Source organism: Miniopterus schreibersii (assembly GCF_964146895.1).
Source record: "Miniopterus schreibersii genome assembly, chromosome: 15".
NCBI classification, from domain to species: Eukaryota; Metazoa; Chordata; class Mammalia; order Chiroptera; family Miniopteridae; genus Miniopterus; species Miniopterus schreibersii.
The window spans coordinates 17,225,824-17,253,700 of NC_138115.1; the positions used below are offsets into that span (position 1 = coordinate 17,225,824).

The 27,877-nt window shown below is 37.8% G+C and overlaps 1 protein-coding gene across 7 annotated transcripts in view; it reads left to right on the forward strand.

Moving 5' to 3' along the window:
• SFMBT1 (Scm like with four mbt domains 1) overlaps positions 1–27,877 on the forward strand; it is a 107,862-nt gene that overhangs the window by 40,637 nt on the left and 39,348 nt on the right. For 3 of the 7 annotated variants that reach the window (XM_081160303.1, XM_081160302.1, XM_081160304.1), the window contains exons 2-3: positions 15,897–16,054; positions 24,764–24,858. In XM_081160303.1, the coding sequence (XP_081016429.1) occupies positions 16,027–16,054; positions 24,764–24,858 (123 nt within the window). In that variant the 5' untranslated portion in view covers positions 15,897–16,026. Of the gene's footprint in view, positions 1–15,896; positions 16,067–22,206; positions 22,254–24,763; positions 24,859–27,877 lie in introns of all 7 variants that reach the window. The other 4 variants (XM_081160300.1, XM_081160301.1, XM_081160305.1 and 1 more) reach the window with 3 other exon arrangements.

Sequence of the window (27,877 nt, forward strand, 5' to 3'; positions counted from 1 at the left end):
CTCCCCCTTCCTAAAAAACAACTAGCCTTTCGAACGTAAGCTGGACATTTTCTCCCTCTGAGAGATTAATAACCAGTTATTTGGCTCAAGGCTGTTTTTTCTTAATTTGAAAATAACAAAGCTTTGAATTCTTGTTAACTTACTTTGATGACTTCATTTTTGTCCCAAGACCGAAAAGTTATATATTTTGTAAAATGATTTTTTAAATAAAACATCAGAATTAGTGTAATATAATATTATTAAGGATGGAAAATTATGTAGATAATTTTGTATTACATGCTAGAAAGTGGAATTGACTGGTAAGTGCTGATCTTAGAAAACTGGCAACCTTTGTAGTATTGTATTTAAGTTTACTTAAATAATTAATGGTAACAAAAAAACATTGTATTTAGGGAAAGAATAGAAAAGAGGAGAGGACATCGGGTTTCTTTTGTTTAAAAAGTGTAGAGATTTAACCAAAAAGTTATATATATATTTAAGATAGGCACTTATGGCTTTCAGAGGATGTTCACTGTAAAAATTAGTAAATGTGGGTATTGAAATCTACGAAAGCAAATAATAAGCTGCAACTAAGTTCAATACTGACCCCAAGAAAGGCTGCTACGCACCGGCTGAGCTCTAGAATAACAGGTTAAATGCCTTGTTCTGCCAATTATGGTTTTGGTTTTACATCTTGCATATGCATTTAATTAGATTTATAATTAGCATAATTTAGGCTTTTTTGCTCTTATTCCTATTTAACTTTTTGAGCTAAATTATTTACAGATTTAACATGTGTTGCAGCATGTTTCTAGTAATAACCAGAAGTTTATTCCTTTTCTGGAAGCTCTTACTTTAAAACCTCCTGAAGGGCTTTTGCTTTTTTAAATCTAAATAGTGTATACTTGTTCCATACACCATTGTTAATTGTTCAGCATGTTTCTTAGGTCGTGGATGTAACCTGATGGCCCAGTGTTTTGCAGCAGCTTGTCGACATCATGCTGTTTCCCCAAGGATGCCCCAAAGGGCAGCAACATTGTCTTGGAGCTGGCAGGAGTTCCTGAGGGGCTGGTTTTTATCTGAGCATGCTGTATAGGTGCATGTAGTGATTCTGAGGGATGGTAGCCTATCCAAAGGTCTTTGGCGTTTACAACTGATAATCTGCTTATTTTAGGGCCTTAAATTCTTTTAAAAATTGCATAGCACATGTGATTATAGCCTAGGAGTCTTTAAAGTCTGACATAAAGCTTTTAAAAATATCTGTGTGCTTAATATAACAAAACAAAGCAGGAGAACCCCAAAGCATCCAGCCTTAAAATCACCCCCTTTGTTGAAGCCTTTGAGGAGAAAGAGAGGAGGTTAAACTTTTGTGAACGATTGGATAAGAGGCAGCTCCCAGGGATCTGGGCACATTAATCGCTATGCTTGCCCTCCAGTCACTTCTCTCTGCCCCTGGGGTGAAGCAGAAGCCTCTCATTCCTCTGATGCAAAGGCTTTGTTTCTGTGCTTTCCTTCAGAATCTCAGATTTTTGATGATAGCTGTTTATCACACTGATTTCTTTTTAGCCTCTTGAATGTTCTCTAAATTCAGTGTCATTCCATTCCATTAAAGAATTAATAAACAATTTTTTTTAATTTTAAAAATTGTGTACTGTATCACTTGCTAGGAAGGGTTATAAAGATATTTGGTAAGAATCAAGAGTATTTCAGTTGCTTGTGGGCTGGGAATCATCTTTGAAACAGTAATTATTCTACTAAGAGATGTGTTAGAACAATAATTGCAAATATTCTTTGAGGGCTTACTGTGCTATAAACTTTTACATGCATTAATTGATTGAATAATCAAAGTAACTTTATGGGATAGGTACTGTTGTTAACATCTCTGTTTTACAGATGAGGACACTGAGTCATAAGTTGGTTTTATATACCTTGTCCAAGGCCGCACAGGAAGCAGGCTGTGCCCCTGGGACTCAAACCTAGCAGTCTGGCTCCTGAGGCCACATGCTTTCTTACCAGGACTGCCCAGTTACTTTTTTTTTTAAATCGTCACCTGAGAATATTTTTTCCATTGCTTTTTCAGAGAGAGTGGGAGGGAGGGAGGGAAGGAGGGAGGGAGAGAGAGAAAGAGAGAGAGAGAGAGAGAGGGAGGGGGAGGAGGGGAGAGAGAGAGAGAGAGAGAAAGAGAAACATGGATGTGAGAGAGATACATCAGTTGGTTGCCTCCCACGCATGCCCTGACCAGGGTGGGGGATCAAGCCTGCAACCGAGGTACATGCCCTTGGCTGGAATTGAACCCCACACCCTTCAGTCTGCAGTCCGACCCTCTAACCACTGAGCAAAACTGGCCAGGGCAACCACTTACATTTTTTATTTAAACTTTTGTACTTTTGAAAGTTGTAGTGTCGGTTCAATAGCCTCTAAAATTTATGACCCCTTCCTTAGTTGGGAAGATGTGGTTATGTGGGAACATGAGGGTTGAGACATATTTCTAATACTCTAATGAATATGATTTGTTAGGTACCTGCTGTTTTGTACGGTTCTATATTTTATGCAAATTATTATTTAATCTTTACAACAATCCTTTAGCATTTGTGTATTCCCTAGTTAACAGATAAGGAAACTGAGCTAGTAAGTAGTAGCCTGGGGAATTTAAACTGGTTCTCACTTTCATGGTCTGTTTAGTCGTCATCTCACTATTTGCTATTCCCCAGCAGTTAGTTTTGTTGTTTTTCACTATTTGGAGAAACATTTACCCAACTGATGAACACAGAAGCACAAAGTCAGAGACCTGAGTTGTGTTCTGGGCACCTCTGCTGGTTTCGCTGAGTGATCTTTTCAGGATATTTACTGTGCTGAACTTCGGGTAGAACAAATAAACTCCTTACTCAGATTCAGTTGATTATTTTATTCTCTTCAAGAGAAGTCTGCTTTTAATGAAATATAGTTGGCTTTTATGAGTGCCTTTACTTTATTGCAGCTTTATCAAGATATATTTCATACACCATAAAAGTCACCTACTTGAAGTATTCAGTTCGGTGGTTTTTACTGAGAGTTCTGCAGCTGTCACAACAATCTAGATAATCAACATCCCCCAAAAGGAACCTTGTAATACAGTAATAGTCACTCCCCATTACTCTCTACCCCCAGCCCTTGGCAGCTACACTGATATACCCTTCTTTCTCTATAATTTGCCTCTTCTGGACATCCACATCAATAGAAATGTACAATATGTGGCATTTTGTGTTTGACTTCTTTCACTTGGCATAAGTACTACATTTCTTTTTATAGCCTAATAATACTTCATTGTATTAGATCTATCACATTTTATTGACCCATTAAGCGGTTGGTGGACATGTGGGTTATTTCTACCTTTTGGCTATTAAGAAATAATGTTGCTATGAACATTCATGTACTAGTTTTTGTGTGGACATATGTTTGCATTTCTCTTGGGCCTGTACCAGGGAGTGGAATTGCTGGGTCATATGGTAACTCTGTGTTTAACGTTTTGAGGATCTGCCAGATTGTTTTCCAAAGTGATTGCACCATTTTACATTCCCAGCAACATTGCCTTTATGTTTTATCCCCCTAGAGGAGTAGGGTCACCGGGTAAATATCATAGTTCATGAAGAGCTGTAGGTGTGGGGCACTGACAAGGGGACTGGGGTCGTGGCAAGCAGCATGAGGCTGATGTCTCTCTTCATCTCCTGCTCTGACTCCTTTGTTTGCTTATGTGGCCTCTCCTACCCTGGCCACCATGTTATTCTTAGAACACAGCTCACATGCTCTCGCTGTAGGGCCTGTGTGCTTTTTCCCTCTGCCTTTTCCCCTCCTGCTTTTTCCTTCCATGTCTCTTTCACGTCTTTGTCTAAATGTTACCTGCTCGGTGAAGTCTCCCCACCAGCCCTGAATGACTTCCAGTCCATGCCGTCACCCGTGTCCGGCTCTGTCACCAGCACGTTTAGAGGAAGTGTGCTATACTTTCTATACTTTTTCTCTTTCCCACTAAAATGTAAGCTTCACGAGGGCAGAGGTTTGGGCCAGTTTTGTGTACTGATATCTCTCTCTAATATTTTGGTAGGCCCTGACACATAGTGGGTTTCTGTTAAATATGTGTTGAGAATGAATAAATAACTTTTCATGTCAATGAAAGTGTTTCTCTCTTCTTAAAATGAAAATTTAAATCATAGAAGTACACAAATATATATTAGCATCATAAAAAGTTTACCCAATGCAGATAAAATTTACTTTTCCTCGACTCTCCCTCTTTTGGAGGTAACCCCTGGTGGTGATTTGGATGTGTTCTTCGGGACTGTTTTAAAGGTATCCACATTTTGTGTATGTTTGAGTGGTTCTCTATACACACACATACACACATAAACTACTATTTATACACAAACCTTTCATCACCCCAATCTAAACTCTGTACCCATTAAACTATCTCATTCTTTTTAACTCTCATTTTATGGGTGTGCCCTAGTTATTGATTGATATTGAGGTTTTTAACTTTTCCCTAATACAGACATTGTTCAAGCGTGCATTAAGGGTCTTGGACTTTGTGCACATGGAGGTGTTTCTGTGTGTATGCCCTGGGAGTGAGAACAATTTAATCTCTTTGAAATCGTTATGCTACTTATTTCTTTATTTTCTTTGGGTATTTTTCTGAAATAGATATTGGAAGTGGAATTGCTGGGTTGTAGAGAATGCAAATAAAATTGTTTTTTTAAATATATCTTTATTGATTTCAGAGAGAGGAAAGGAGAGGGAGAAAGAGACAAACATCAATGATGAGAGAGTCATTGATCGAGAGCCCACAGTCTGGGCATGTGCCCTGACTGGGAATCAAACCCTATCGCCTGGAGCAATGCGCAACCGCTGAGCCACGTCCGTCCTGGCAAAATAAATATTTTTGATGAAATAAAGTTTCTCTCTAGAAGGATTGTATCCATTTGTGCTCTTCAACTGGTGATGGGAGTGTCAGTCTCTCCATACTTTCTACCAAATTGGGTGTTACTAATCTTTTATTTTTGCCAATATGATTGAAAAATAGCTCGTAGCTTGCTTTTAAAGTTGTTTTCGCCAGTCAGAAATTTAAATCTTTATGTGGTCAAATGTATCTGTTTTATGGCTTCCTTGCTTAAGGAAGTCTATGCTGCCCGGCCGGGCGTGGCTCAGCGGTTGAGCATCTACCTAGGATCCAGGAGATTGAGGTTCGATTCCCGGTCAGGGCACATGCCCGGGTTGCAGGTTCGATCCCCAATGACTCTCTCATATGTGTTTCTATCTCTCTCTCTCCCTCTGCTGCCCTCTCTTTGAAATCAATAAAGATATATATATATATAAAAATAGGAAGTCTATGCTACCCCAGTTACGTCTATAACAACTATATTCTCATGTTTTCTTTTAGTTTGTTTAGAGTCTTGTTTTTCATGTTTTACTCTTTTAATTCACCTGGAATTTTTTAATGTGGCATGAAGCAAGGATATAATTATTTTTCCTCTCAGAATGGATAGCCAGTTCTTACACACTGTTCATCTGTTCACAATTGATATGCGATTCCATTTTATCACAAACTATACTCATGCAAATGGATCTGCTTCTCAACCTTACTCACTTGCCTTTTCTTAGACCAATACCACACTATTTTCATATTTTAATAGAAAGAAGTAGTCTTATACCATCTTTTACAAAAATGTAGCTGGGTTGTACATTTTCTCTTTTAGATGCATTTTAAAATTAGCTCAACAAAGTGAATAAAATATCTTGTGGGATTTTGATTGGGAAGAAAAACATTTATCAATTTTTAATGTCCATTTAGTATTTACATTGTACACTTATGCCATAGTTTACTTAAAATTTCTCCTTGTTATTCCATAATAACCCTTATAAAATATTGCCTTATAATTTGGCTTTTAAAAAATTAAGATATAATTGACACATAACATTGTGTTGTTCCAAGGTGTACAATATAATGATTTGATTAATTTTTATATTGCAAAATGATTACCACAATAAGTTTATTTAGCATTTATCACCACACATAGTTAAAAATTTTTTTTCTTATGATGAGAACTTTTAAGATTTATTCTCCTAGCAACTTTGAAATATACAATACAATATTGTTAACTGTGGTCACCATGCGATGGGTTACACCCCAGGACTTGTACATTCTGACCCCTTCACCCATTTCATCCATCCCTCACTCCCTGCCTCTGGCAACCACCAATCTGTTCTCTGTATCTATGTGTTTGGGTTTTTTTTTAAGATTCTACGTATAAGTGAGATCACATGGCGTTTGTCTTACTCTTTCTGACTTCACTAAGCATAATGTCCTCAGGGTCCATCCATGTTGTCAAAAATGGCAGGATTTCCCTTTCTGTGGCTGCTTGATATGCGTGTGTGTGCGTGTGTGTGTGCACACTCTACATTTTCTTTATCCATCCACCCGTTGATGACACTTAAGTAGCTTCCATGTCTTGGCTATTGTAAATAATGCTACAGTGAACATGGGGGTGTAGGTATCTTTTTGAGTTAGTGTTTCCATTTTTTTGGTGTAAACACCTAGAAGTAGAATTGCTTACTCATACAGTAGTTCTATTTTTAGCTTTTTAAGGACCCTTCATGCTGATTCACATGGTGGGTGCACCAATTTACATTCCCACCAGCAGTGTGCAGCAATTCTGTTTCTTCCACATCCTCACCAGCATTTGTTATTTCTTTTCATTTTTACAAGAGCCATTCTAACACATGTGAGGGGATATCTCATTGTGGTTTTCATTTGCATTTCTCTGATGATTAGTGATGTTGAGCACCTTTTAAGAAAATTAGGGTGTTCTTGAATTCTGGGTTTCTTTTAAAGTTTTATTGGTTTTATAAATGTATTAGTACTGATTTGTTAAACTGAGTTAGGCATGTCCTGTGTTTGGTTTACACAATCATGAAAAAGTTAAGTTAGGATCAAGGGTCAGAATTAATTTAGATGATATGAGAGGCTAAGATTTGTCAATCCTGGTGTCTAAGATTGATTTTATCTGACTTATTTTTTATTTTTCTAGTTAGACATGTAGCAGTAGGCTAAAAACAGCAGTGACAATCAATAGATTACTACCACTAATAGGTAAGTTATTTGGTATTCTACAGATGGAAGCACAACATTTAATTAAGATAGTGTATCAAGCTCGCTGCTGTGGCTCAGTGGTTGAGCGACAGTCGTCCTGTGCACCAGGTGGTTGCTGGTTCCATTTCCAGTCAGGTTTCGGGCTCCATCCGATAGTGCAGGAGGCAGCTGATCGAAGTTTCTCTCTCATCGATGTTTCTGTCTCTCCTTCTCCCTTTTCTCTCTCTAATCAATAAAAAGTATATTAAAAAAAAAAAGAGGAGAGGAAACAAGATGGCGGCGTAGGTACCAGCTGCACCTGCCGTCTCCCACAACCACATCAAAATTACAACTAAAATACAGAACCACCAGTACTCAGAGCCTCCTGAAATCAGGCTGCACAGAAGCCCTACAACCAGGGAACTGAAGGAGCACCGAGACCGGTAGGAGGGGTGCAGATGCGGGTGGATCGGGGCTGAATCGGGGAGACCCGGGCCCACACCCGGTGCTGCAGGTTAAACCAGGAGGGACATCTTGGCAGCGGAGGTTTCCCGGAAGAGTGAGGGGTCCCAGCCCCACTTCAGGCCCCCAGCCCAGGGCTCCAGGGCAGGGAAGAGATGTCCCCACAACTTCGGGCTGTGACACCAGCAGGGACTATCGCTGAGGGTCGCGGAGGCTGCGGGAGCCCCAGGCTTTCCTTTTAAAGGGCCCCGCACGTACTCACTCAGACGCGTTCCCTCTGAGCCCAGCGCCAGGCAGCAGCCAGAAAGGAACCTGGGACACTTGGGGAGGAACTAACCTGCCTAAAATTGGGGCAAGAGGTTGAGGGGCAGCTTTCTCCCAGGCAGAAGCGCTGGCAGAGGCCATTGTTCCTTTGGCGAGTCCTCCCCACACAGCCGGCAGGCGGGCGCCATATTAGAATCACCAACACCTGACTCACACCTTTGGCCCCGCCCCATGATTCCCACAGCCCCCCCCCCCCCCCCCCCCCCCCCGCAAGCTCATCCAGGCCATTTCCAGGGCTTCTCTATGCAAGTGGCGCCTCTAGCCTCATTCTTGGGACTTTCCTAAAATCTCTCAAACAAGCAGCAGCGTGCCCCATATGGCTTGATAAGTGGCCCCAGGCCTGGCACTAGCGGCAGACTACATTGGTTCATAGCTTGACCTCTCCTGGACACCTCCAAGCCCAGCAAAAGTAGCAGCCTTCTGTGGACTGCTATGTAGCTCATGCTGGGTGGCCCTGGGCAGGGCACAGGCAGAGGCTGGCTTTGCATCTCCCAGGAGGCCCCAGAGACAGTGCACCTGGTGGTCAGACTAGACCATGCTGGATTACAACCCTACCACATCCACGAGTGACACACTTAAGGGATGCACTTGGTGAACACCAAAGCTGTACCAAAGTAAATCCTGCTCCATAGGGGTGTCTCCAGCACAGTGGCTCTTTGGTTGTAGTTGCAGCAGGTCCTCACAGCCGATTGGCCTGGGGGTCAATTCCTCCCAAAGACGCCAACAACAACCAAGGCTCAACTACAACAGGACAGTGCACACAGCCCACACAGGGGAGCACCTAGAAGGCCCAGCTCAGGTGACTGGGGAGGCTGAGCCACTGGACCCTGCAGGACACCTGCTACACAAAGCCACTCTACAAATTCCAGGAGACATAGCAGCTCTACCTAATACGTAGAAACAAATACCAGGAAGCAGCCAAAATGTGGAGGCAAAGAAACATGTCACAAAAGAAAGAACGGAAGAAATCTCTAGAAGAAAAACTAAATGAAATAGATCCAAGCAAGCTAACAGATACAGAGTTCAGAATTTTGTTTGTAAGGATGCCCAACCATATTAGTAAGAGTATGACAAAAATAACTGAGAAAATCGATGACATCATAAAGTACCAATTTGAAATGAAGGCTACACGAACTGAAATGAAGAATAATTTACAGGGAATCAGCAGTAGAGTAGAGGATGCTGAGAATCAAATCAGCAATTTGGAACATGAGGAAACAAAAAACACCCAACCAGAAGAGCAAAAAGAAAAAAGAATCCAGAAATATGAAGATTGTATAAGGAGCCTCTGGGACAACTTCAGGAGGCCCAACATTTGTATTATTGGGGTATGCCAGAAGGAGAAGAAAGAGAGCAAGAAATTGAAAACCTTTTTGAAAAAATAATTACAGAAAACTTCCTTTACCTGGGGAAAGAAATAGACTTACAAGTCCAGGAAGCACAGAGGGTCCCAAACAAGAGGAACCCAAAGAAGCCCACAGCAAGACACATCATAATTAAAATGCCAAAGGTTAAAGACAAAGAGAGAATCTTAAAAGCAGCAAGAGAAAAGCAGTTAGTTACCTACAAGGGAGCACCCATACGACTGTCAGCTGATTTCTCAACAGAAACTTTGCAGGCCAGAAGGGAGTGGCAAGAAATATTCAAAGTGATGAAAAACTTGGAACTGCAACCAAGATTGCTCTACCTGGCAAAGCTATCATTTAGAATTGAAGGTCAGATAAAGAGCTTCACAGATAAGAAAAAGCTAAAGGAGTTCATCACCACCAGACCAGCACTACAGGAAAAGTTGAAGGGTCTTCTTTAAGAGGAAGCTAATGAACAGAACAATCTGACGAACTAAATAGATCCAGAGACATTGATGCAGGCAACAGACGACCGTATTTCAGAAGAAAGAGGGAAGGTGGAGAAAGAGAAAGGTGGAGGGTTGGAAAAGATTAACCAAAGAAGTTATATGCATAACCCATGGACACAGTCAATAATGGGGTGAAGGCCTGGGAAGCGGGTGGGAGCGAGGTGGAGGGGGTCAATTGGGGGAGGGGAATGGGATACCTGTAGTACTTTCAATAAAGATAAGTTTAAAAAAAAAGATAGTCTGTCCATTAGAACATGTACAAGGTCAGGGAGTGATGATTTACTTGTAGAGAATGAAAAGTCAACAGAAATCTATACCTGTGGGGGAACAAAAAATACAGTGACTCTACCGCTAGCATTTCCTGTCAGGGTTAGGGTTACCTATGCAAGTCTGCCAAATATAGAGCATCTGATTTGCTGAATGTTTGCATTTACCAAATTTAACAGTACCCTTGAAATTATTATTGGACTTTCATCTGTTGAGTAGAGGGATAGAACTGTAAATTCAAAGATTTTAATGGGAATTCTCCCTTTGTCTGTTTGTTTGCTTATTTATTTTAATTGATTGGTTGCCCCAGTAAGGGATGAAACCTGCAACCTAGTTATGTGCCCTGACTGGGAATCGAACCCTCAATGTTTTGGTGTGTGGAACAACACTCCAATGAAGCCACCCAGCCGCCAGGGCAGGAATTTTCCTTTTAACTGCCAGGTAAATATTTATTGAATTAAAGTATTTTGTTGCAACCACCATCCATACTGGATACATACATCTTTAGAGCCACACTGACTTATTTGTTATTAAAAGTTATTTGTTAGACATGTCAAATCATTTGGCTGAGGAATCATCCTACAGAAGTCTCACTTGCATTATTGTAACTTTTCACATAATAAATATTCTTACTCATTGTTTCATTTTAACAAAGTTCATTAACATGAAGCCAAGTAGTATAGGCTTAGAGTGTGGATTGCATCTGTGGACTAAAATCAAGATGGAAGGGGAAAGCATCCTGTAGCTGTTTGTTGTTCAGATGGCTTTTAAATCTTTTAAAGGATTGTTAAAAGGTGTAATTATCTCATGGTGGTTTTATTTCACAAAAATGAAATAGTGAATTCAGTTTGATTTTATTCTGCCTTGGTTTTGTTGTGTGTGTGTGTGTGTGTGTGTGTGTGTGATCAAAGCTTGTTTTGTACACTTAGCTTTGCTTTTTAGTTTTATTTATATTTCTTAGAAGTGTTTCAAATTTAATATGGCTCATTATGGCTTCATGTCTTATTAGTACCCCCTATAAATGTCTAGCCACCTATTTAGTTGACTGAAATATTCTAAATAGGATGAGCAAGTTCCAGATCAGTTAGTTCATAAAAACTTATTTAAATAAATAACTCTTGATGTATTCTGGTCACCACAAGAATAATTAATTATACTGCCAAAATCAACAGTAAAATACAGACAATAAAACAATTTAACATGAATAGGAAATAAATGAAATAAAAGGAAATAAATGGAAAGTGAATTAAATATCCATATTCTAAGCTGGATATTTTATGGCTTTTTTCCCCTCATCACTACATAAGAAGACAGCAGACTAGCAATAAAGAGAGAGATCTAACAGATGTTCTACAGCAAAAGGCTTCATCAGTTTATTTCTCATGATCCTATTAACATGATGAGCTGATTGATTGTCCATTTGTTAAAATTAAAATTAAGTGATTTTGTAAGAATAAGCAAAAAAGAAAAAAGAAAACTCATGGACACGGACAACGGTGGTGTGTGATTGTGGGAGGGAAGGAGGTGGGGGAGGAAGAGGGTATGGGGGATAATAGTGATGGAAAGAATTAAGTTGAATTTTAAAAGAAGAATAAAGTTTTTTCTCTGCTTTAAAGAAAAAGAAAAATCACAGTGTTCACTTTTCAGCTACATAAGACTTGCATTTCTCTCAACTCATGTTTTTTAGGCTTTGAAGCTTAATTTGTTATTATGATTTTTGTACTACGTGGTTCTCTGCACAAAATATGCTGGCATATTTCAAGAGTTTATGAATATAAGCAGTGAATGACATCTTCAAAGCATAGTGAACCTACAGGTGTTTATTTAGCACTGGCTTTGTTACATCAAACCCATGGTGAAGTGTTAAGACTTTATACTGTATGTAGAGGTGATATACTAAGTGCCACAGGAACTTGAATAGTTAACATTAACTCCACGTTTACTGTGTAGCCAGCTCTGTGCTAAGTGCTCTTCAGTCCTGTGAGGTAGGGTAGGTACAGTACCGTTATCCCCCTTTCACAAGTGATGACATTGGCACAAATAAGTCATTTGTTAAAAGTCACAGCCAACCAAGTAAACAATGAACACAGGACTTTTAAAAGTTAATATAATGTCCTCCATTTGCTTTTTTCCACTCAGCAATCTAGCAACATTCCCCTGTGTTTTTATGGATCACCTAACTTCTAATGATTGTAGGTATTTCCTGGTGTAGGTGCATCATAGTGTATGTGGCCATCCCATTCCCATTCGGTGGACACAGGTTGTCTGCTTTCTCACTGTTACAGATGATGCTGTGCAAACATCACTGGTTATGAGCCTTCCACACGTGTTCTGTGTTCCTTTTGTTAATTCTCACTTGAGGATATTGTTTCCATTGCTTTTCAGGGAGAGTGGAAGGGAGGGAGAGAGAGCAAGAGAGAAACATCAGTGTGGGAGAGGCACATCGATTGGTTGCTCCCCACATGAGCCCCGACCGGGGCCAGGGATCGAGCCTACAACTGAGTGCATGCCCTTGGCCAGAATAGAACCCAGGACCCTTCAGCCCAGGGGCCGACACTCTAGCCACTGAGCCAAACCAGCTAGAGCTGTGTGACAGATTCTTGATAGTAGAATTATTGCTCAGAGTTTGTCTTTTAAATGTTTATAGGCTAAGTTATTATGCTTAAATTACTCTCCAAAGAGTGGTACCAATCTTTATATACCCCTGGTTCTCCCATTTAGCCACATTATTTTTCTTTTGCAAACATCAGATATTTTTAGCTTAAAAAATTTTTACCAGTCTGAAAGGTGAAAAAATAGTGTGTAATTAAAAATTTTTATTTTCCTTACTACCAATAAGATTGAACACATTTTTATAAATATTAATTCTGATTTTTAAAAATGTGGGTTAATTACATATTTTGCCCATTTTCTTTTCTTGTTGAATTACACAAGCTTGCCCTGGCTGGTGTGGCTCAGTTGGTTAGAGCATCGTCCTGTACACGGAAAGGTTTTGGGTTTAATTCCCGGTGAGAACGCATGCCGAGGCTGGGTGTTCGGTCCCTGGTCAGGGCCTGTTTGGGAAGGCAACCCATTGATATTTTCCTCTCTCACTCTCTCCTTTCCCTTCCTCCCTCCCTTTCTAAAAATCAGTGGGAAAACTGTCTTTGGGTGAGCATTAACAACAACAACAAAATGCTTAAAAAAAGGTCAGTGAGCATGTCCTCAGGTGAGGACTGAAAGAAAAAAAATTACATGAGCTTGTATATGGAAATTTGCCCATTTTATATATTGCTAATATTTTCTCATTTGTCATCTCATTTGTCTCATTTCTCATTTTGTCATCTCATTTGTCTTATTTACTTATTCATTTTTATTGAAGTATAATTGCCATATAACATTAGTTTCAGGTACAACATAATGATTCAGTATTTTACCAATGGTCACCTTAGTAAGTCTAGTTGACATCTGACACCATACATAGTTACAAAATTTTTTTCTTTTGATGAGAACTTTTAAAGTCTCTTATCTTTGAATTTATTTATGGTGTCTGTTGCCGTCTAGGCTTTTATGTTGTCTTTGCTGTTACTCCTTTGTGGTTTCAAACAGATTTGATAATTTACTTTCCCTGCTTAAAAAACCTTCAGTTACTTCCCATTGAGGGGCTGTATAATAGTGTTTGAGGGTGTGGAATGTAGATATTTTGCTGTTTGAAACCTAGTTCTTTTACTAGCTGTGGGACCCTGAGTAGGTCAGGTGCTGTTCTGGGCCTGTTTCCTCATGATGATGCTCACTTTGTGGAATTATTGGGAATATTAATGGGTTAACACGTTTGTTTAGGACAGTGCTGAGCACATTGTACATCCTGAGTAAATATTCTCTGCTGCTATTCCTTCTTTTCCTGTTCAGTTTTGTGCTATTTTCCCTGTTGGTTCCTGTGCTGCAGCCACAAGGGCCTTCCCCTGTCAGTGCCCCCCCACCGTAGAGCCTCGGTGTGTCTTGTTCCCCTGCTGGGAAGAGTCTTTTCCTTCTCTCCCTTTTGCCTGACTGCTGTTTCCCCTTTAGTCTCAGCTTAAATACCTCCCCCCCCGCCCCCCAGGAATGCTGTCAGTGACCTCTCAGTTTAGGTTAGGTCTACCATTATGATTTTTCTTAGCACCCACTGCTATTTCTTCATAGTACTTTAAATAATTATTTTAAATTGTTGGCGTAATTTGTCTGCCCCCTGTTGAAAACAAGCTTCATGAAAGCAGGAACCATGTCTCGCTTTACCTGTATCCTGTAGAATACTGAATGGTTGGTCATGAGCTGGTGTTTGCTAAATGTGGGGAGTTAATGAATTAGTAGGTGGAATGGTAAAATTTGAATGATTTGGGCTTAGAGTATAAAGATAAACTGAGAGAAGAGAACATATTTAGAGGGTTTAAATTTTACTACTAAGTTTCTATTTAGTTGTTCCTATCTGAAAGTGTGGGTTCAGTGCTTATGTTGTATGATATGATTGGGATAAGTAGCAGTTATCTCAAATGCGATATTCATAATTTTAATAGTTAAGACATTCTCTGTGCTCATTATGAAATACAATTTTAAAATCTGAAAAAGATCTCATACCCATTTTACAGATTAAAAATTGACATAATATGGTCTATATAAGATTGATAGTGATCTGTAGAGCTGGAACTAGAACCTGGATATCCCTGTTATCTACCTGAAGCTGTTGTGCTTTGGGTAGCTTATACTTTTTCAAGGAATATATTAAAATTTTTCTTAGTGCTTAAAGTTTTTTCATGAGAATTGATTACTGGGGGCTCTAATACAAATTTAAAATCTTTTTGAGGTATATAGAGTTCCTTGATCCTGTAGAATATCACACCCTGCAGCTGTGGCTGTTGAGACCTATCCCTCTCATAGTTTTCTGTATTGTTGTCCTTATGGTTGGTTAGTTTACATCATTCCTTCCGGTAGAAGCTCCTGGTCCCCCTTTTATTTCCTTTTTATAACCTATTAGGCATATGCAAAGGCAATATCTTAGATTGTTTTACATGTATATAAAGCAAGATTAAATAGATTCATCCATGCTACAACATGGATGAATTTCAGAAACACACTGAGTGAAAGAAGCCAGAAGCAAGAGACCACATATTGTGTGACTCCATTTATGTGAAATGTGCAGCAAAGTCAAAATCTCTAGAAACAGAAAGCAGATTAATGGTTGCCTGAGGCTAGGGAATGGAAGGGGGAGGAACTGCAAGTAAAAATGAAGTTTCTTCTCAGAGTAATGGAAGTATTCTAAAATTAGATTACAGTGATGGTTACAAAACTCTGCAGATTTACTAAAATCTATTGAATTATCCACTTAAAATGGTAAGTTTTGATAGGTGAATTATATTCCAATAAAACTTTTAAAAAAGAATAAATGGGTTCAGAGCTTATTTTGGAGGGGTTCTCTTTTATATGTAGACTAATATAGTTGATTCTTTTTGGTTCTGCATAATATTTTAGATAAATGGAATGGGAAACTAAAAAAGGTAATATACTGTATCGTGAATATTACTCATTAAGTAAGACATCATTAAAAGGTAACCTCCCTGCCCCCTGCCGCTCCCCAGAAATTCATTACAAATTAGAGTTTTTGTGGATAGGAATCATGGTGCTAAGTATTAGAATTTAAGTTTCAAGGGTAGTGATTCATATATATGTTAATTTCTTGTGATTTTTAGATATCAAGATCTCGATAGCATTCTCTCTTCACATACACACACACATACAGAGTCTTCAAAATTAGAAAAGGTATTGATTTTTCCCCTCTAATCTCATCTGTTCTGCCAGTATATTTTTGTTTTATCTGCCCTCACAACCCACTGGAGTCCCACATCTTATGAATGAGTAAACACACTTGAGCTTCAGGCTATTTATGTGTTCTTTTTTTATTTTTAGCACTTTCATTTATTTGGACCCTTGGATGCCCATTGATGGATGCTTGAGACCTGCAAGTAATCTTCAGATCATAGCAGAACTGTAAGGCCTGTCCTTTGTATGGGAAGGAGATAGTCCCTGTGCTGTGGAAATGAACGGGGAGCAGCAGCTTGATGCAGGTATTGGTTTTGGTGAGCAGAATTCATTCTTCAGAGTGCAGAATTATATTACCTTCCTGTGTTACATTGTCTGACTTCTCTAACACTAAAAAGGAAGCTCTTCAAAGGTACGAGTTGTCTTTCTCTGTACCTGGCAGAGAACCTGGTACTAGGGGGTACTCATAATGCTTCCTGGAAAAGTAAATAATTTTTATGAACGGACTTCTTTTTTGAAAAAACAAAATCTTAATTTTTATAATTGCTTTTGAATTCTTTTGAAATAATTACATATTCATAGGGAGTTGCAAAGATAGTCCTGCTAGGTACCATGTACCCATCACCAGTTTCTACCTTTAGTTACATCTCATATAAGTATAGTACAGTGTAAAAGCCAAGAAATTGACATTTGGAAAAAGTATTTAATTCTGTGTCATTTTACCACGTGTAGATTCCTGTAACCACCACCTCAGTTAAGATGCGGAACTACTCCATCACCACAAAGAGCTCCTCTGTTCTATCCCTTCATACTTACACTATCTTCTTTCCCCCAACCTTCCCTAACCCAGGCAACCATTAGTCTGTTCTCCATCTCTGTAATTTTGTCATTTCAGGAATGTTACATGCATAGAACCACATAGTATGTGACTTTTTGAGGTTGGCTTTTTTCACTAAAATAATGCCCTTGACCCCTGGCCTGTGTGGCTCAGTGGTTGGAGGATCTGTGTGTGCACCGAAGGGCCGTGGGTTCGATTCTTTGTCAAGGGCATGTACCTGGGTTGCAGGTTCCATCCCCAGCCCAGTTAGGACGCGTGAGGGAGGGAACCAATCGATGTGTCTCTCTCACATCGATGTTTCTCTGTTTCTCTCTCTCTTTCACTCCCTCCCTCCCTTCCACTCTCTCTAAAATTAATGGAAAAAATGTCCTTGGGTGAGAATTAACAACAAAATTAAAATAATGCCCTTGAGATCCATCGGGATTCTTGCAAATATCAATATTTTGTTCCCTTTTATTGCTGAGCAGTGTTCCATGGATAATACTACAGTTTGGTTAACTATTCATCTGTTGTTGTACATTCTGGTTGCTTCCAGCTTTTGGTTATTAAAAATAAAGCTGCTTGAGCAATAGTATACATAATATTTCATTTTTCTGGGGTAAATTTCTAGGAGCACAATTGTGGGATCATATGTTTAATAAAGAAACTGCCAAACTACTTTCCAGAGTGGTTATACCTTTTTACATTCTCACCAACAATGTATGAGAGAGCTAGGTTCTTCATACTTTCACTGTCATTTGGTATTTCGCTATTTTTTATTTAACTCATTCTGATAGGCATCTAGTATTGACAGCTTATCCTGATCCTTAATTTGCATTTTCCTAATGGCTAGTGATGTTGAATATGTGCTTATTTGACATCCCTGTATCTTCTTTAGTACAGTGTCTTCATGTCTTTGGGTCATTTATTTTGTTTTTCTGCTTTTTTGTTAATCCTTACTCGATATTTTTTCCATTTCTTTTTAGAGAGAACGAAAAGGAGGGAGGGAAGTGGAGCAGTGGAGAGAGAGAGAGAAAGGGAGGGAGGGAGGGAGAGAGCAACATCAATGTAAGAGAGACACATTGCTTGTCTCCTGCAGGAGCCCCAACCATGGCCGGGGATCAAACCCATAACCCAGGTCACGTGCTCTTGAGTGGAAATCTAACCCTAGACCCTTTGGCAGGGCTGTTTGTATGCTTTTTAATTAACAATGTTTTCTTTAACTATTTACGTTTTTAAAAAACAATTGAGGTATTTTTCTTTTTTGCGATATAATTCACATGCCATAAATAATTCACCGGTATAGAGTGTACAGTTCAGTGGCTTTTAGCATATTCACAAAGTTTTGTGACCATCACTACTATTTCTAAAACATTTTCATCACCCCAAAAAGAAACCATTAACAGTCATTTCTTGCTCCATTCAGCCTCTGGCAACCACCATTAATCTACTTTCTGTCTCTGTGGATTTACCTATTTCTGCTTCCTTTTGATTAATGTTTACATGGTCTTTTTCATTCTTGTACTTTCAACCTGCCTATATCATTATATTTGAAGTAAGTTTCTTGTAACAGCACATAATTTTTTTTAAAATTTCAGTCTTACACTTCATATGTTTAGACCTTCTACATTTAATGTAATTATTGATAAGTTAGGGCTCAAGTATGATATTTTTGTTCATTTGTTTTCTGTTTTTCCCCCCCTGCCTTTCTGTAGGTAACTTGAACATTGTTTTAGAATTTCATTTAGATTTGTCTGTAGTGTTTTTGAGTGTATGTCTTTGTATAGCTTTTTAGTGGCTGCTCTAGCTAGTACATTGTACGTACATAACTTGTCAGCCTGCTGGTATCGCCATTTTATTGGTTTGAGTGACGTGTAGAAACTTTACCTACTTTTATATGTCTTTACCTTATAATTGTCATAAATATTTGCTTTGCATATTTTGAGAACCATATCAGATATTAAAATTTTTGTTTCAACTTTCAAACATAATTTAGAAAACTCAAAAGACGAGAAGGAAAAAATATTTTAAAATATCTTTCCATTGTTTTTTACTCCTTCCTGATTTTCCAAGATTCAAGATTCCCTTCTGATGTTCCATTTCTGTTTGTAAAATTTCCTTTAGCCATTTTTTTTAGAGTAGGTCTACTGGTGATAAAGTTTCCCTTCATCAGGACAGTGTCTTGATTTCCCCATTTAAGACTGAAGGATATTTTTGCTGGATATAGAAAAAGTTCTTTTCTTTCATTTCTTGAAAAATGTTGTACCTTGTGGCCTCCATGGTCTCTGATGAGAAATCTGCTGTCATTGGGATCCCTTCTCCCCCACCTCGCTTAATAGAAGTATTGTTTCTCTTGATGCTTTCAAGATATTTTTATTGTCTTTAGTTTTTGGAAGTTTGACTTCAGTATATAGTTGCACAGATTTCCTTTGGTTTATCTTGTTGGGGATTTTCTTAGCTTCTTGCCAAATGTGGAAAATTTTCAGCCTTTATTTCTTCAAATACTTTTTCAGCTTTGTTCTCTTTCTCTTCTTCTGGGACTCCGATGTCTTTTGTTGTTCCAAACCTTCATGAGGCTCTTTTCATTTTTTTTCAGTGTTTTCTCCCTGCTGTTTATTAATTTTTTAAATTATATTTTAATTGACTTTATTGGGCTGACATTGGTTAATAAAATTATATAGGTTTCAAGTGTACAATTCTATAAAACATCATCTGTATATTGTATTGTGTGCTCACCACCCCAAGTCAAGTCTCCTTCCGTCACCATTTATCTCCCCTTTACCCTCTTCAACTTCCCCCACCCCCCTAGCCCTCTGGTAATCTCCACACTGTTGTCTGTGTCTGAGTTGTTTTTTTCTCTTTGCTTAAATCATTCACCTTTCTCACTTAGCCCCCAAAACCCTCCCCTCTGACATCTGCCAGTCTGTTCTCTGTATCCAAGAGTCTGTCTCCATTTTATTAGTTTATTTTGTTCATTAGAATCCACATATAAGTGAAATCATATGGTATTTGTCTTTCTCTGATTGGCTTATTTCAGTTAGCCTAAAACTCCCCAGGTCTATCCATACAGTTGCAAAAGGTAAGATTTCCTTCTTTTTTATGGGCGAGTAGTATTCCATTGTGTAAATATATGACAGCTTTTTTATACACTCACTTATTGATGGGCACTTGGGCTGCTTCCAAATCTTGGCTATGCAAATATTGCTGCAGTGAACATAGGAGTGCATATATTCTTTTTAATTAGTGTTTCGAGTTTCTTTGGATATATGCCCAGAGGTGGAATTGCTGGGTTATAAGGTTGGTTCCATTTTTAATTTTTTGAGGAAACTCCTTACTGCTTTCCACAGTGGCTGTACCAATCTGCATTCCCACCAACAGTGCACGAAGGGTCTCTTTTCTCCACATCCTCACCAACACTTGTTGTTTGTTGATTTGTTGATGATAGCCATTCTGATAGCTGTGAGGTGATATCTCATTTGCATTTGTGATTTTAATTTGCATTTCTCTGATGATCAGTGACGTAGAGCATTTTTTCATATGTCTGTTGTTTTCTCTGTTGTTTAAATTGGGTATTTTTTCTTGCTCTGTCTTTAATGTTAGTGTTTTTCCCCCTCTGTCCTCCCTGTACTGCTGTGGAGCTTACCCATGGATTTTTTTTGTGTGTACTATATTTTCAGTTCAAAACTTTCCATTTTGAGCTGAGGAGGGCTGAGGGATGGGAATAGCCCCAACCCAAAATGCTACAACCCTGCTGTTCTGTTCAAACTGTGGTTCAGTAGCTTATCTTGAATAGATGCTTTTCAGTTTGTTCTGTTCCTTCAGTTAACTTCAGAACTTTGAAATGGTTGATTTTCATTATTTAGCCAGTATTTTTGTTGTTCTTCTGGGAGAGTGGGTTTACTGAGGTACTCACTCTACCATTTATCAGGTTGATTTGTTTTCTTGCTTTAAATGTTATTAACTCATGATACATATGGAGAGAGGGAGAGGGAGAGGGAGAGGGGGAGAGAGAATCCATTGCTGTTATCATTCATGTGATGATCAAATTGCCCCATTCTACAGCAGTGAGAGTTCTTTCACATTGGTTCCTGCGTTCTTTTGATGTGATGTCATATATTTTTTTTATGTCTTAATTTATCTTTATTGTTGAAAATATTACAAATGTCCCCCTTTCCCCCCCCCATTGATCTCCTCCACCCTGCACCCCCTCCTCTCCAGGCCTTCTCCACACTATTGTCTGTTTCCATGGGCTATGCATATATGCATATATGTTCTTAGGTGAATCTCTCTCCACTCCCCACCCACCCTTGCCTTCCCTCTGAGATTTGTCAGACTGTTCCATGCTTCTGTGTCTCTGGATCTATTTTGTTCATTGGTTTATTTTGTTCATAAGATTCTACATATCAGTAAGATCATGTGATACTTGTCTTTCTCTGATTGGCTTATTTCACTTAGCACAATAGTCTCCGGGTCCCACCATGCTGTCTCAAAGGTATAAGGGATCCTTCTTTTTCACAGCTGCATAGTATTCCATGTGTAAATGTCTGAGAACATGCTTGATATGATTGTCATGTATCTTTGATAGTTCTAATCCTAGCTGTATGGCATTGTAAGGTTCCCAGGCACCTAAATATACAATCTGCCATTTCTCTAAGGAGCTTTTTTTTTTTAAAGTGGACATGGTATTTAGAGACCACAGTCTAGTGCTGGGGTGCTCATTGATACTAGGTTGTCATTTCTTCTAGGCGTTACTTATTCCCTAGCCATAGCTAGGAAATACACATTTTTTGAAGAGAAAAGACAATCAGATGGCTTCATCTGATAGGTATAATTTTAGTTTAAAATTACAGGGTTCTTATTTCTTTGATTTTTATGCTTGTGTCTCTTCTTTTGGAAGCATGTTGTTTCATAATGAAGATAATATCATTATTTATTTTAACCCTATAATACTGGTATGATTTTTTTCAAACCAACAATACCAACAGTCCAAATATCAATAAGGTAACAGTGCAGTTTAAGAATTTTTCTGATTTTTGTCTTTAAATATATTGCACTGGGGCTTGTGGTCAGAATATTGTATTTTAATATGACTTACAGGAATCCTGTTTTATTTTTATAGCTTTGCTACCAACAGTTAGGCATATTTGTTTCAGATCATTTTCAATTTTTATTATTTTTTAAAATTTAAATGTTTCTTAATCGTATAAAGTATCTACATAGTTATTAAATGAAAACTTTATAACATCATTCCCACTTTAAACCTGATACCATTCACCCTTTTTATTATTCTTCTTATACTAACTAGTTTTATTATTTATTTCTACTGTTCATTTAAAAATATAAACAAATATGTGTATGTACATATATATTTATTTTCATACCTCTATCATCTTATACAAAAGTAGAGATACAATAAAAACTGCTTTGCAGTTTACAGTTTCACTTAATATATACTGGAGATTATCCAGTATGTAGAAATTGTTCTCATTCCTTTTTGTAACTGTATAGTATTGGACGTATAAACCATAGATTGTTCAGACAGTTTCCTATTGATGGACATTGGGTTGTTTCCAGTCTTGGTATTACAAGTAGTGCTGCAATGAATAGCTTTGTATATATGTCTTTTTGTATTTTTGCCAGCATATCTTTGGAATAGATTCCTAGAAGTGGGATTGCTGGATCAAAAGGTAAATACATCTATCATTTTGCTAGTTTGCAAAGTTTTCTTTCACCAGGGTTGTATCATTATGCTTTACCTGCTTTAACTATAGCCTCACCATAGAGTATATTGTCAAACTTTGGAATTTTTTCCAATGTGGTATTTCAGTGTAGTTTTAATTTGCATTTCTCTTAGAAGTGAGTAGATTTGCATATGTTCCATATGTTTAAGGACCTTTGCATTTCTTTTTGATAAATTCTCTTTTCCTGTATTTTGTTCATTTTTCTATTCGATCATTAACCTTGTTTCTTCCCAGTTTTTTAGTAGTTTTTAATGTATGACAGGTTTTAGTTGCTTAGTTCATTATTTTTATTGTTATTTTTATTTTTAAATTAGCATGCTGTTTCACTGACTAGGGTTGTTGCTAAGGACCATGAATGGCCAGCTCTGCTATATCTTAGTAATGGAAATTGACTTTATACCGGCTCATACTTCTAGGATATTCCCAACGTAGTCCTTGTTTACTTGTTCTATTTCTAATGAAAAATTTCAAATACATAAAAATGAATGGGAAACAATATAAGAACACCCACATAGCTACCATCATTGTCTTATATTTGTTTCCATTTTTTTATTGTGGTAAAATATCCATTATACACAGTTTACCATTTTAACCATTTTTTAAAAAATTGTACTTGTTCAGTACATTCATATTGTTGTGCAACCATTACCATAGTCCATCCCCAGAACATTTTTCATTTTCTCAAACTGAAGCTCTACACTCATTAAGCAGTAACTCCCCCTTTCTCCTCTCCCCACAGTTTTGGAAACCACCATTATTCTTTCTGTCTCTATGAATTTGACTACTCCAGCTACTTCTTATAAGTGGAATCATACAGTATTTGTCTTTTTGCAGGTGGCTTATTTCACTTTGCATAATGTTCTCTAGGTTCATCCATGTTGTATTATGTGTCAGAATTTCTTTCCTTTTTAAAAGACTAAATAATACTCCATTGGATAAATGTATCACATTTTGTTTAATTTCTTCTTCTGTTGGTGGATACTTGGGTTGCTTCCACCTTTTGGTTATTGTGACTATTGCTGCTATGAACATTTGTGTACAATTATCTGTTTGAATCTCTGCTTTCACTTCTTTTGGGTATTATTCCCAGAAGTAGAATTGGTGGATCCTGTGGTAACTGTTTTTTTTTAAATCCTTACTTGGGGATATTTTCTCCATTGCTTTTTTCAGAGTGTGGAAGGGAGAGAGAGAAAAACACTGATATGAGAGAGACACATGGATTGGTTGCCCCCTGCATGCACCCTGACCAGAGCCGGGGATCAAACCTGCAAACCAGGTACATGCCCTTGACTGGGAATCAAACCAATGACCCTTCGGTGTTCAGGCCAACACTCTAACCACTTAGCCACACAAACCAGGGGTATTTTCTGCTTTTTTTTTTTTTATAATAGCCATACTGTGGGTATGAGGTGGTATCTTGTAGTTTTGATTTGGATTTCCCTAATTTCCCTAAATATGTTTTTGTGTGTTGTTTCCATTTTTAAAAAGAAATAAGAGACAACACAGTTTATGCCTCTTTAGTACTTCTCTTCTAATCCTATCTTCTCCTCTCCATCCCTAAAGGTAACACTGTTGAAATTGATGTATTTTCTTCCCATCCTTGTTTTTATACTTACTAATATGCGTGTATTTATAAACGTACTACAAAGTTTTGTTTTAAAGCCTAAATTGTATCTTCTTGTGTTTTTCATTCTGTTTCTGCCATTTTTACTTGGTGTTTTTTTCGAGATTTATCTATGTCAATATTACTTCATTGATTTTTAACTGCTATATAGTAGTACTCCATTGTACGATTGCCATAGTTTATCTTTTCTGCTGATTGCTCTTTCTGTTGCTATTGCAAACAGTGCTGTGGTGAGCATACCTTTATTTGCCTTGTTGTGTTTGCGTGAAGCACAGGCTCCCCTAGGGTGTACTCATTCAGCAGCTGTTTATTGCAAATGTGCTAGTGCCAGGCATTGTTTTGGGCAGCGGGGATACACCAGTGAACAAAACCCTGCTCTTAGGGGGCTTATGTGAATTGTAATGATTGGATTATGGAATGTTTGAATCTTTGCTCACTCAACGAAGATCTGTTGAGTCTGCTATGCCAGAGATATAGGAGTGACCAAAACAAAGTTCTTGTCTTCATAAAGCTTGTTATCTAATGGGGAAGGTAAGAAGATGTGGTATACAGTCAAATAGGAATGAATGCCTTGAAGCAGAGCCTGGGGTTTTCTACTGCGTTTACTGATGGAAGAAGGCCTTTTTGGAGAGGAGACAGCATGCCACACTTCTATGCTGTTGAGATTGATTGACAATCAGTGCACTAGGGGAACCTACCATAAAGCCAATTGGCTTGTTGTGAAGTAAATTGTAAGTTAGGTTTATTGCTAAGTTTATGTTTGTGTACCTTGAGTTTTCTTTAATTGGAGTTCACCTGTTTTTGTTTTGTTTTATTTTGTTTTTAATTCCAGATGCTGAATCTGGTGTAGAAGAAGTGGAATTAAGCTGGGAAGATTATCTAGAAGAGACAGGGGCCACAGCAGTTCCCTATGGATCTTTTAAACATGTGAGCAGTAACTGTATTGCTTTACTGTTTATGTCTGTTTCCTGACATACTAAACCATCATTAGAGAGGTTGGAGTTGTTGTAAGTTGGGGTGCTTGAAAGAACTTGAGTGCTTTTTCCTTTTTTCTCCCTCTGCTACTTACATTAAGAAAACTTGATTTACTCTTAAAATTATTTTTTGGTTTTGTGTATTTTCTGCCACTTAATACAGTCTTTTTGACTGGTCATGAATATTCCTATATTTTTGTCAGAAAACCTTTTTATAAGTTGAAGGTAATGGGGTTTTTTTTGCACTTTATGACATTTTATGACTATTGGTTTGCTCATTGAAAGTAATTTCAATAATACTATTTGCTTTCTCTCACATTGAGCAGAAACAGAGTAATATCATCCAGTGAGTCACATGAGTGGCCTGTACAGCATAATTTTATGCCTTAACTGCCCAGTTTAATGCTTCATCAATGGACAACATATTTACCTGTGTAATGCCTTTAGAATGTAAGAAAATACTCCAAATTTTATTAATAATTTATATTTAGACCTAGTGTTATTAACCTGGTCACCCTTTACTCCCTCTTAAAAGACACAAAATTATTGATTCTAAAACTGCTTATTTCATGTTTGTCTTAGTCTGCTCAGGAGGCTATAACAAAATAACACAGACTGGGTAGTTTAAACAACAGAAGTTTATTTCCTTCCAGTTCTGGAGATTAGAATTCTGAGATTAGGGTGCCAGCATCATCAGTTTCTGGTGAGGACTCTCTTCCTGCTTTGCAGATGTCCACCTTCTTGCTCTGTCCTCACATGGGGAAATATGAGAGAGCAGGCTCTCTGGTATCTCTTCTTATAAGGACACCAATCCTGTTGGATCAGGGCTTTACTCCTATGGCCTCACTTGATCTTTACTGCCTTCATAAAGTTTCTCTCTCAAAATATAGGTACATTGGGAGCTGGGATTTGAACATATATAATTTGGGGAAAGGCAATTCAGTCTATAGCAGTGTCCAACAGGACATAGTTCCTTTGTTCTAGGATTTGCAAAGATACTCAGTATTGTCTACGATTTTGTGAAGTGGGACTGTATTCTTTTAGGTGTCTTTATAAGCTAAAGAGTGCTGCTGTTTTCAGTTCTCATGTAAAAACTCAGCCATAGTAGTTGTCATATTTTTCTGCCATTTGAAGATGATATGCCTGGGTATAGGTATTTTTGGTTTTTATCCTGCTTGCTGTTCTCTGAGCTTCTTGGATCTGTGGTTTGGTATCTTATCATTGATTTTGGGACATCTCAGTGATTATTGCTTTAAATATTTCTTCTGTTCCTTTCTTCTCCTCCTAGTATTCCCATTATGTGTTACACTTGTAATTATACCATAGTTCTTTGATACTGTTTTATATTTTTCATTCCTTTCAATTTTGTTTCTGTTGACTTTTTTTCTAGCTTACTGATTCTTCCTTGGCTGAGCCCAGTTTCTTGATGAACCCAGCAAAACCAGTCTTAATTTCTTTTACAGTGTTTGTGGGTTCTAGCATTTCCTTTTGTTTTTTTCTTGCGTTTCTATTTTTCTGTTTACATTACCCATCTGTTCTTGCATGGTCTCCTTTTTTTCTATTTGAGATTTGCTTTTTTAGTGTAGTAATTTAGCTGTAAATTTCCCTTTTAGCACTGCTTTCACTACCTCTCATAAATTTTGATATGTTGTATTTTTGTTACTTGTCTCAAGGTATTTTCTAATTTCCCGTGTGATTTTTTTCTTGAACCATCAGTTCTCCCTTATCTGTAGTTTCAATGTCCAGTTTTAGTTACCTGCAGTCAACTGTAGTCCAAAAACATCAGTTTAAAAATTCCAGAAGCAAACAAGTTTTATTTGTTTTTATATTATTATTATTATTTTCCATAAGTTTTAACTTGCATGCTGTTCTGAGTAACATGATGAAGTTTTGTGCTGTCCTGAACCATTGCACTCCGCTCCGCCCTGGACATGAGTCATCACTTTGTCCAGCTGTGTACACTCCTGCCTTTCAGTCACTTAGCTGTCTTGGTTATCAATTGATTGTCAGTATCGCAGTGCTTGTGTTCAAGTAATCCTTATTTTACTTAATTATGCCACATTCTTTAATTTATTACAGTATATTGTTATAATTATTCTATTTTAGCATTGTTGTTAATCTCTTACTATGCCTAACTTAGAAATTAAACTTTATTATAGGTATGTATGTACAGAAAAAAGAACATAGATATACAGGGTTTGGCACTGCCTGTGGGTTCAGGCATCCACTGTAGGCCTTGGAATATATCCTTCGTGGATAATGGGGATGGCCCTGTATTGGTTGTTCAGAGTGTGTTTAATCTCCACATATTTGTGAATTTCCTAGTTTTCTGTCTGTTACTATATTTCAGTTTTATTCCATTGTGACCAGAAAAGATGATTTGATTTCAGTCTTTTAGTATTTGAGACTTGTCTTGTGGCCTAACATTCTGGCCTGTCCTAGAGGATGTTGCGTCTGAGAAGAATGTCTGTTCTGCTGTTGCTGAGTGAAGTGTCCTATTAATGTCTGTTAGCTCTCATTGGTGTAGTCTTGTTCAAATCCTCTGCTTCCTTTCTGTCTGGTGGTTCTGTCCATTATTGATTGTAGGGTACCAGTTTAGAGATCAGCATAACCTTGATATCAAACCTAACGTGAATATTTTAGGAAAGGAAAATTACAGAGCAGTGTCACTCATGAAGACTGATGCATAAACATCTGCATACAAAGTGATAGCACACTGAATGTAGCTGTATTTAAAAAGGATAATGCAAGTTGATTTTTCCAGGAATGCAAGAGGATTTAACATTTAAAAATCAACCAGCATAATAATAGTAGCAAAATAAAGGAGAAAAATCATATTATCATCTCAATATATAAAGAAAAATTATTGATAAAATTCCATACCCACCATAATAAAACTTCTAGCAAACCATAGAGGGTATTTTTTTTTTTAACTTTATAAAGATATCTACAAAAAAAAGCTATAGAAAAAT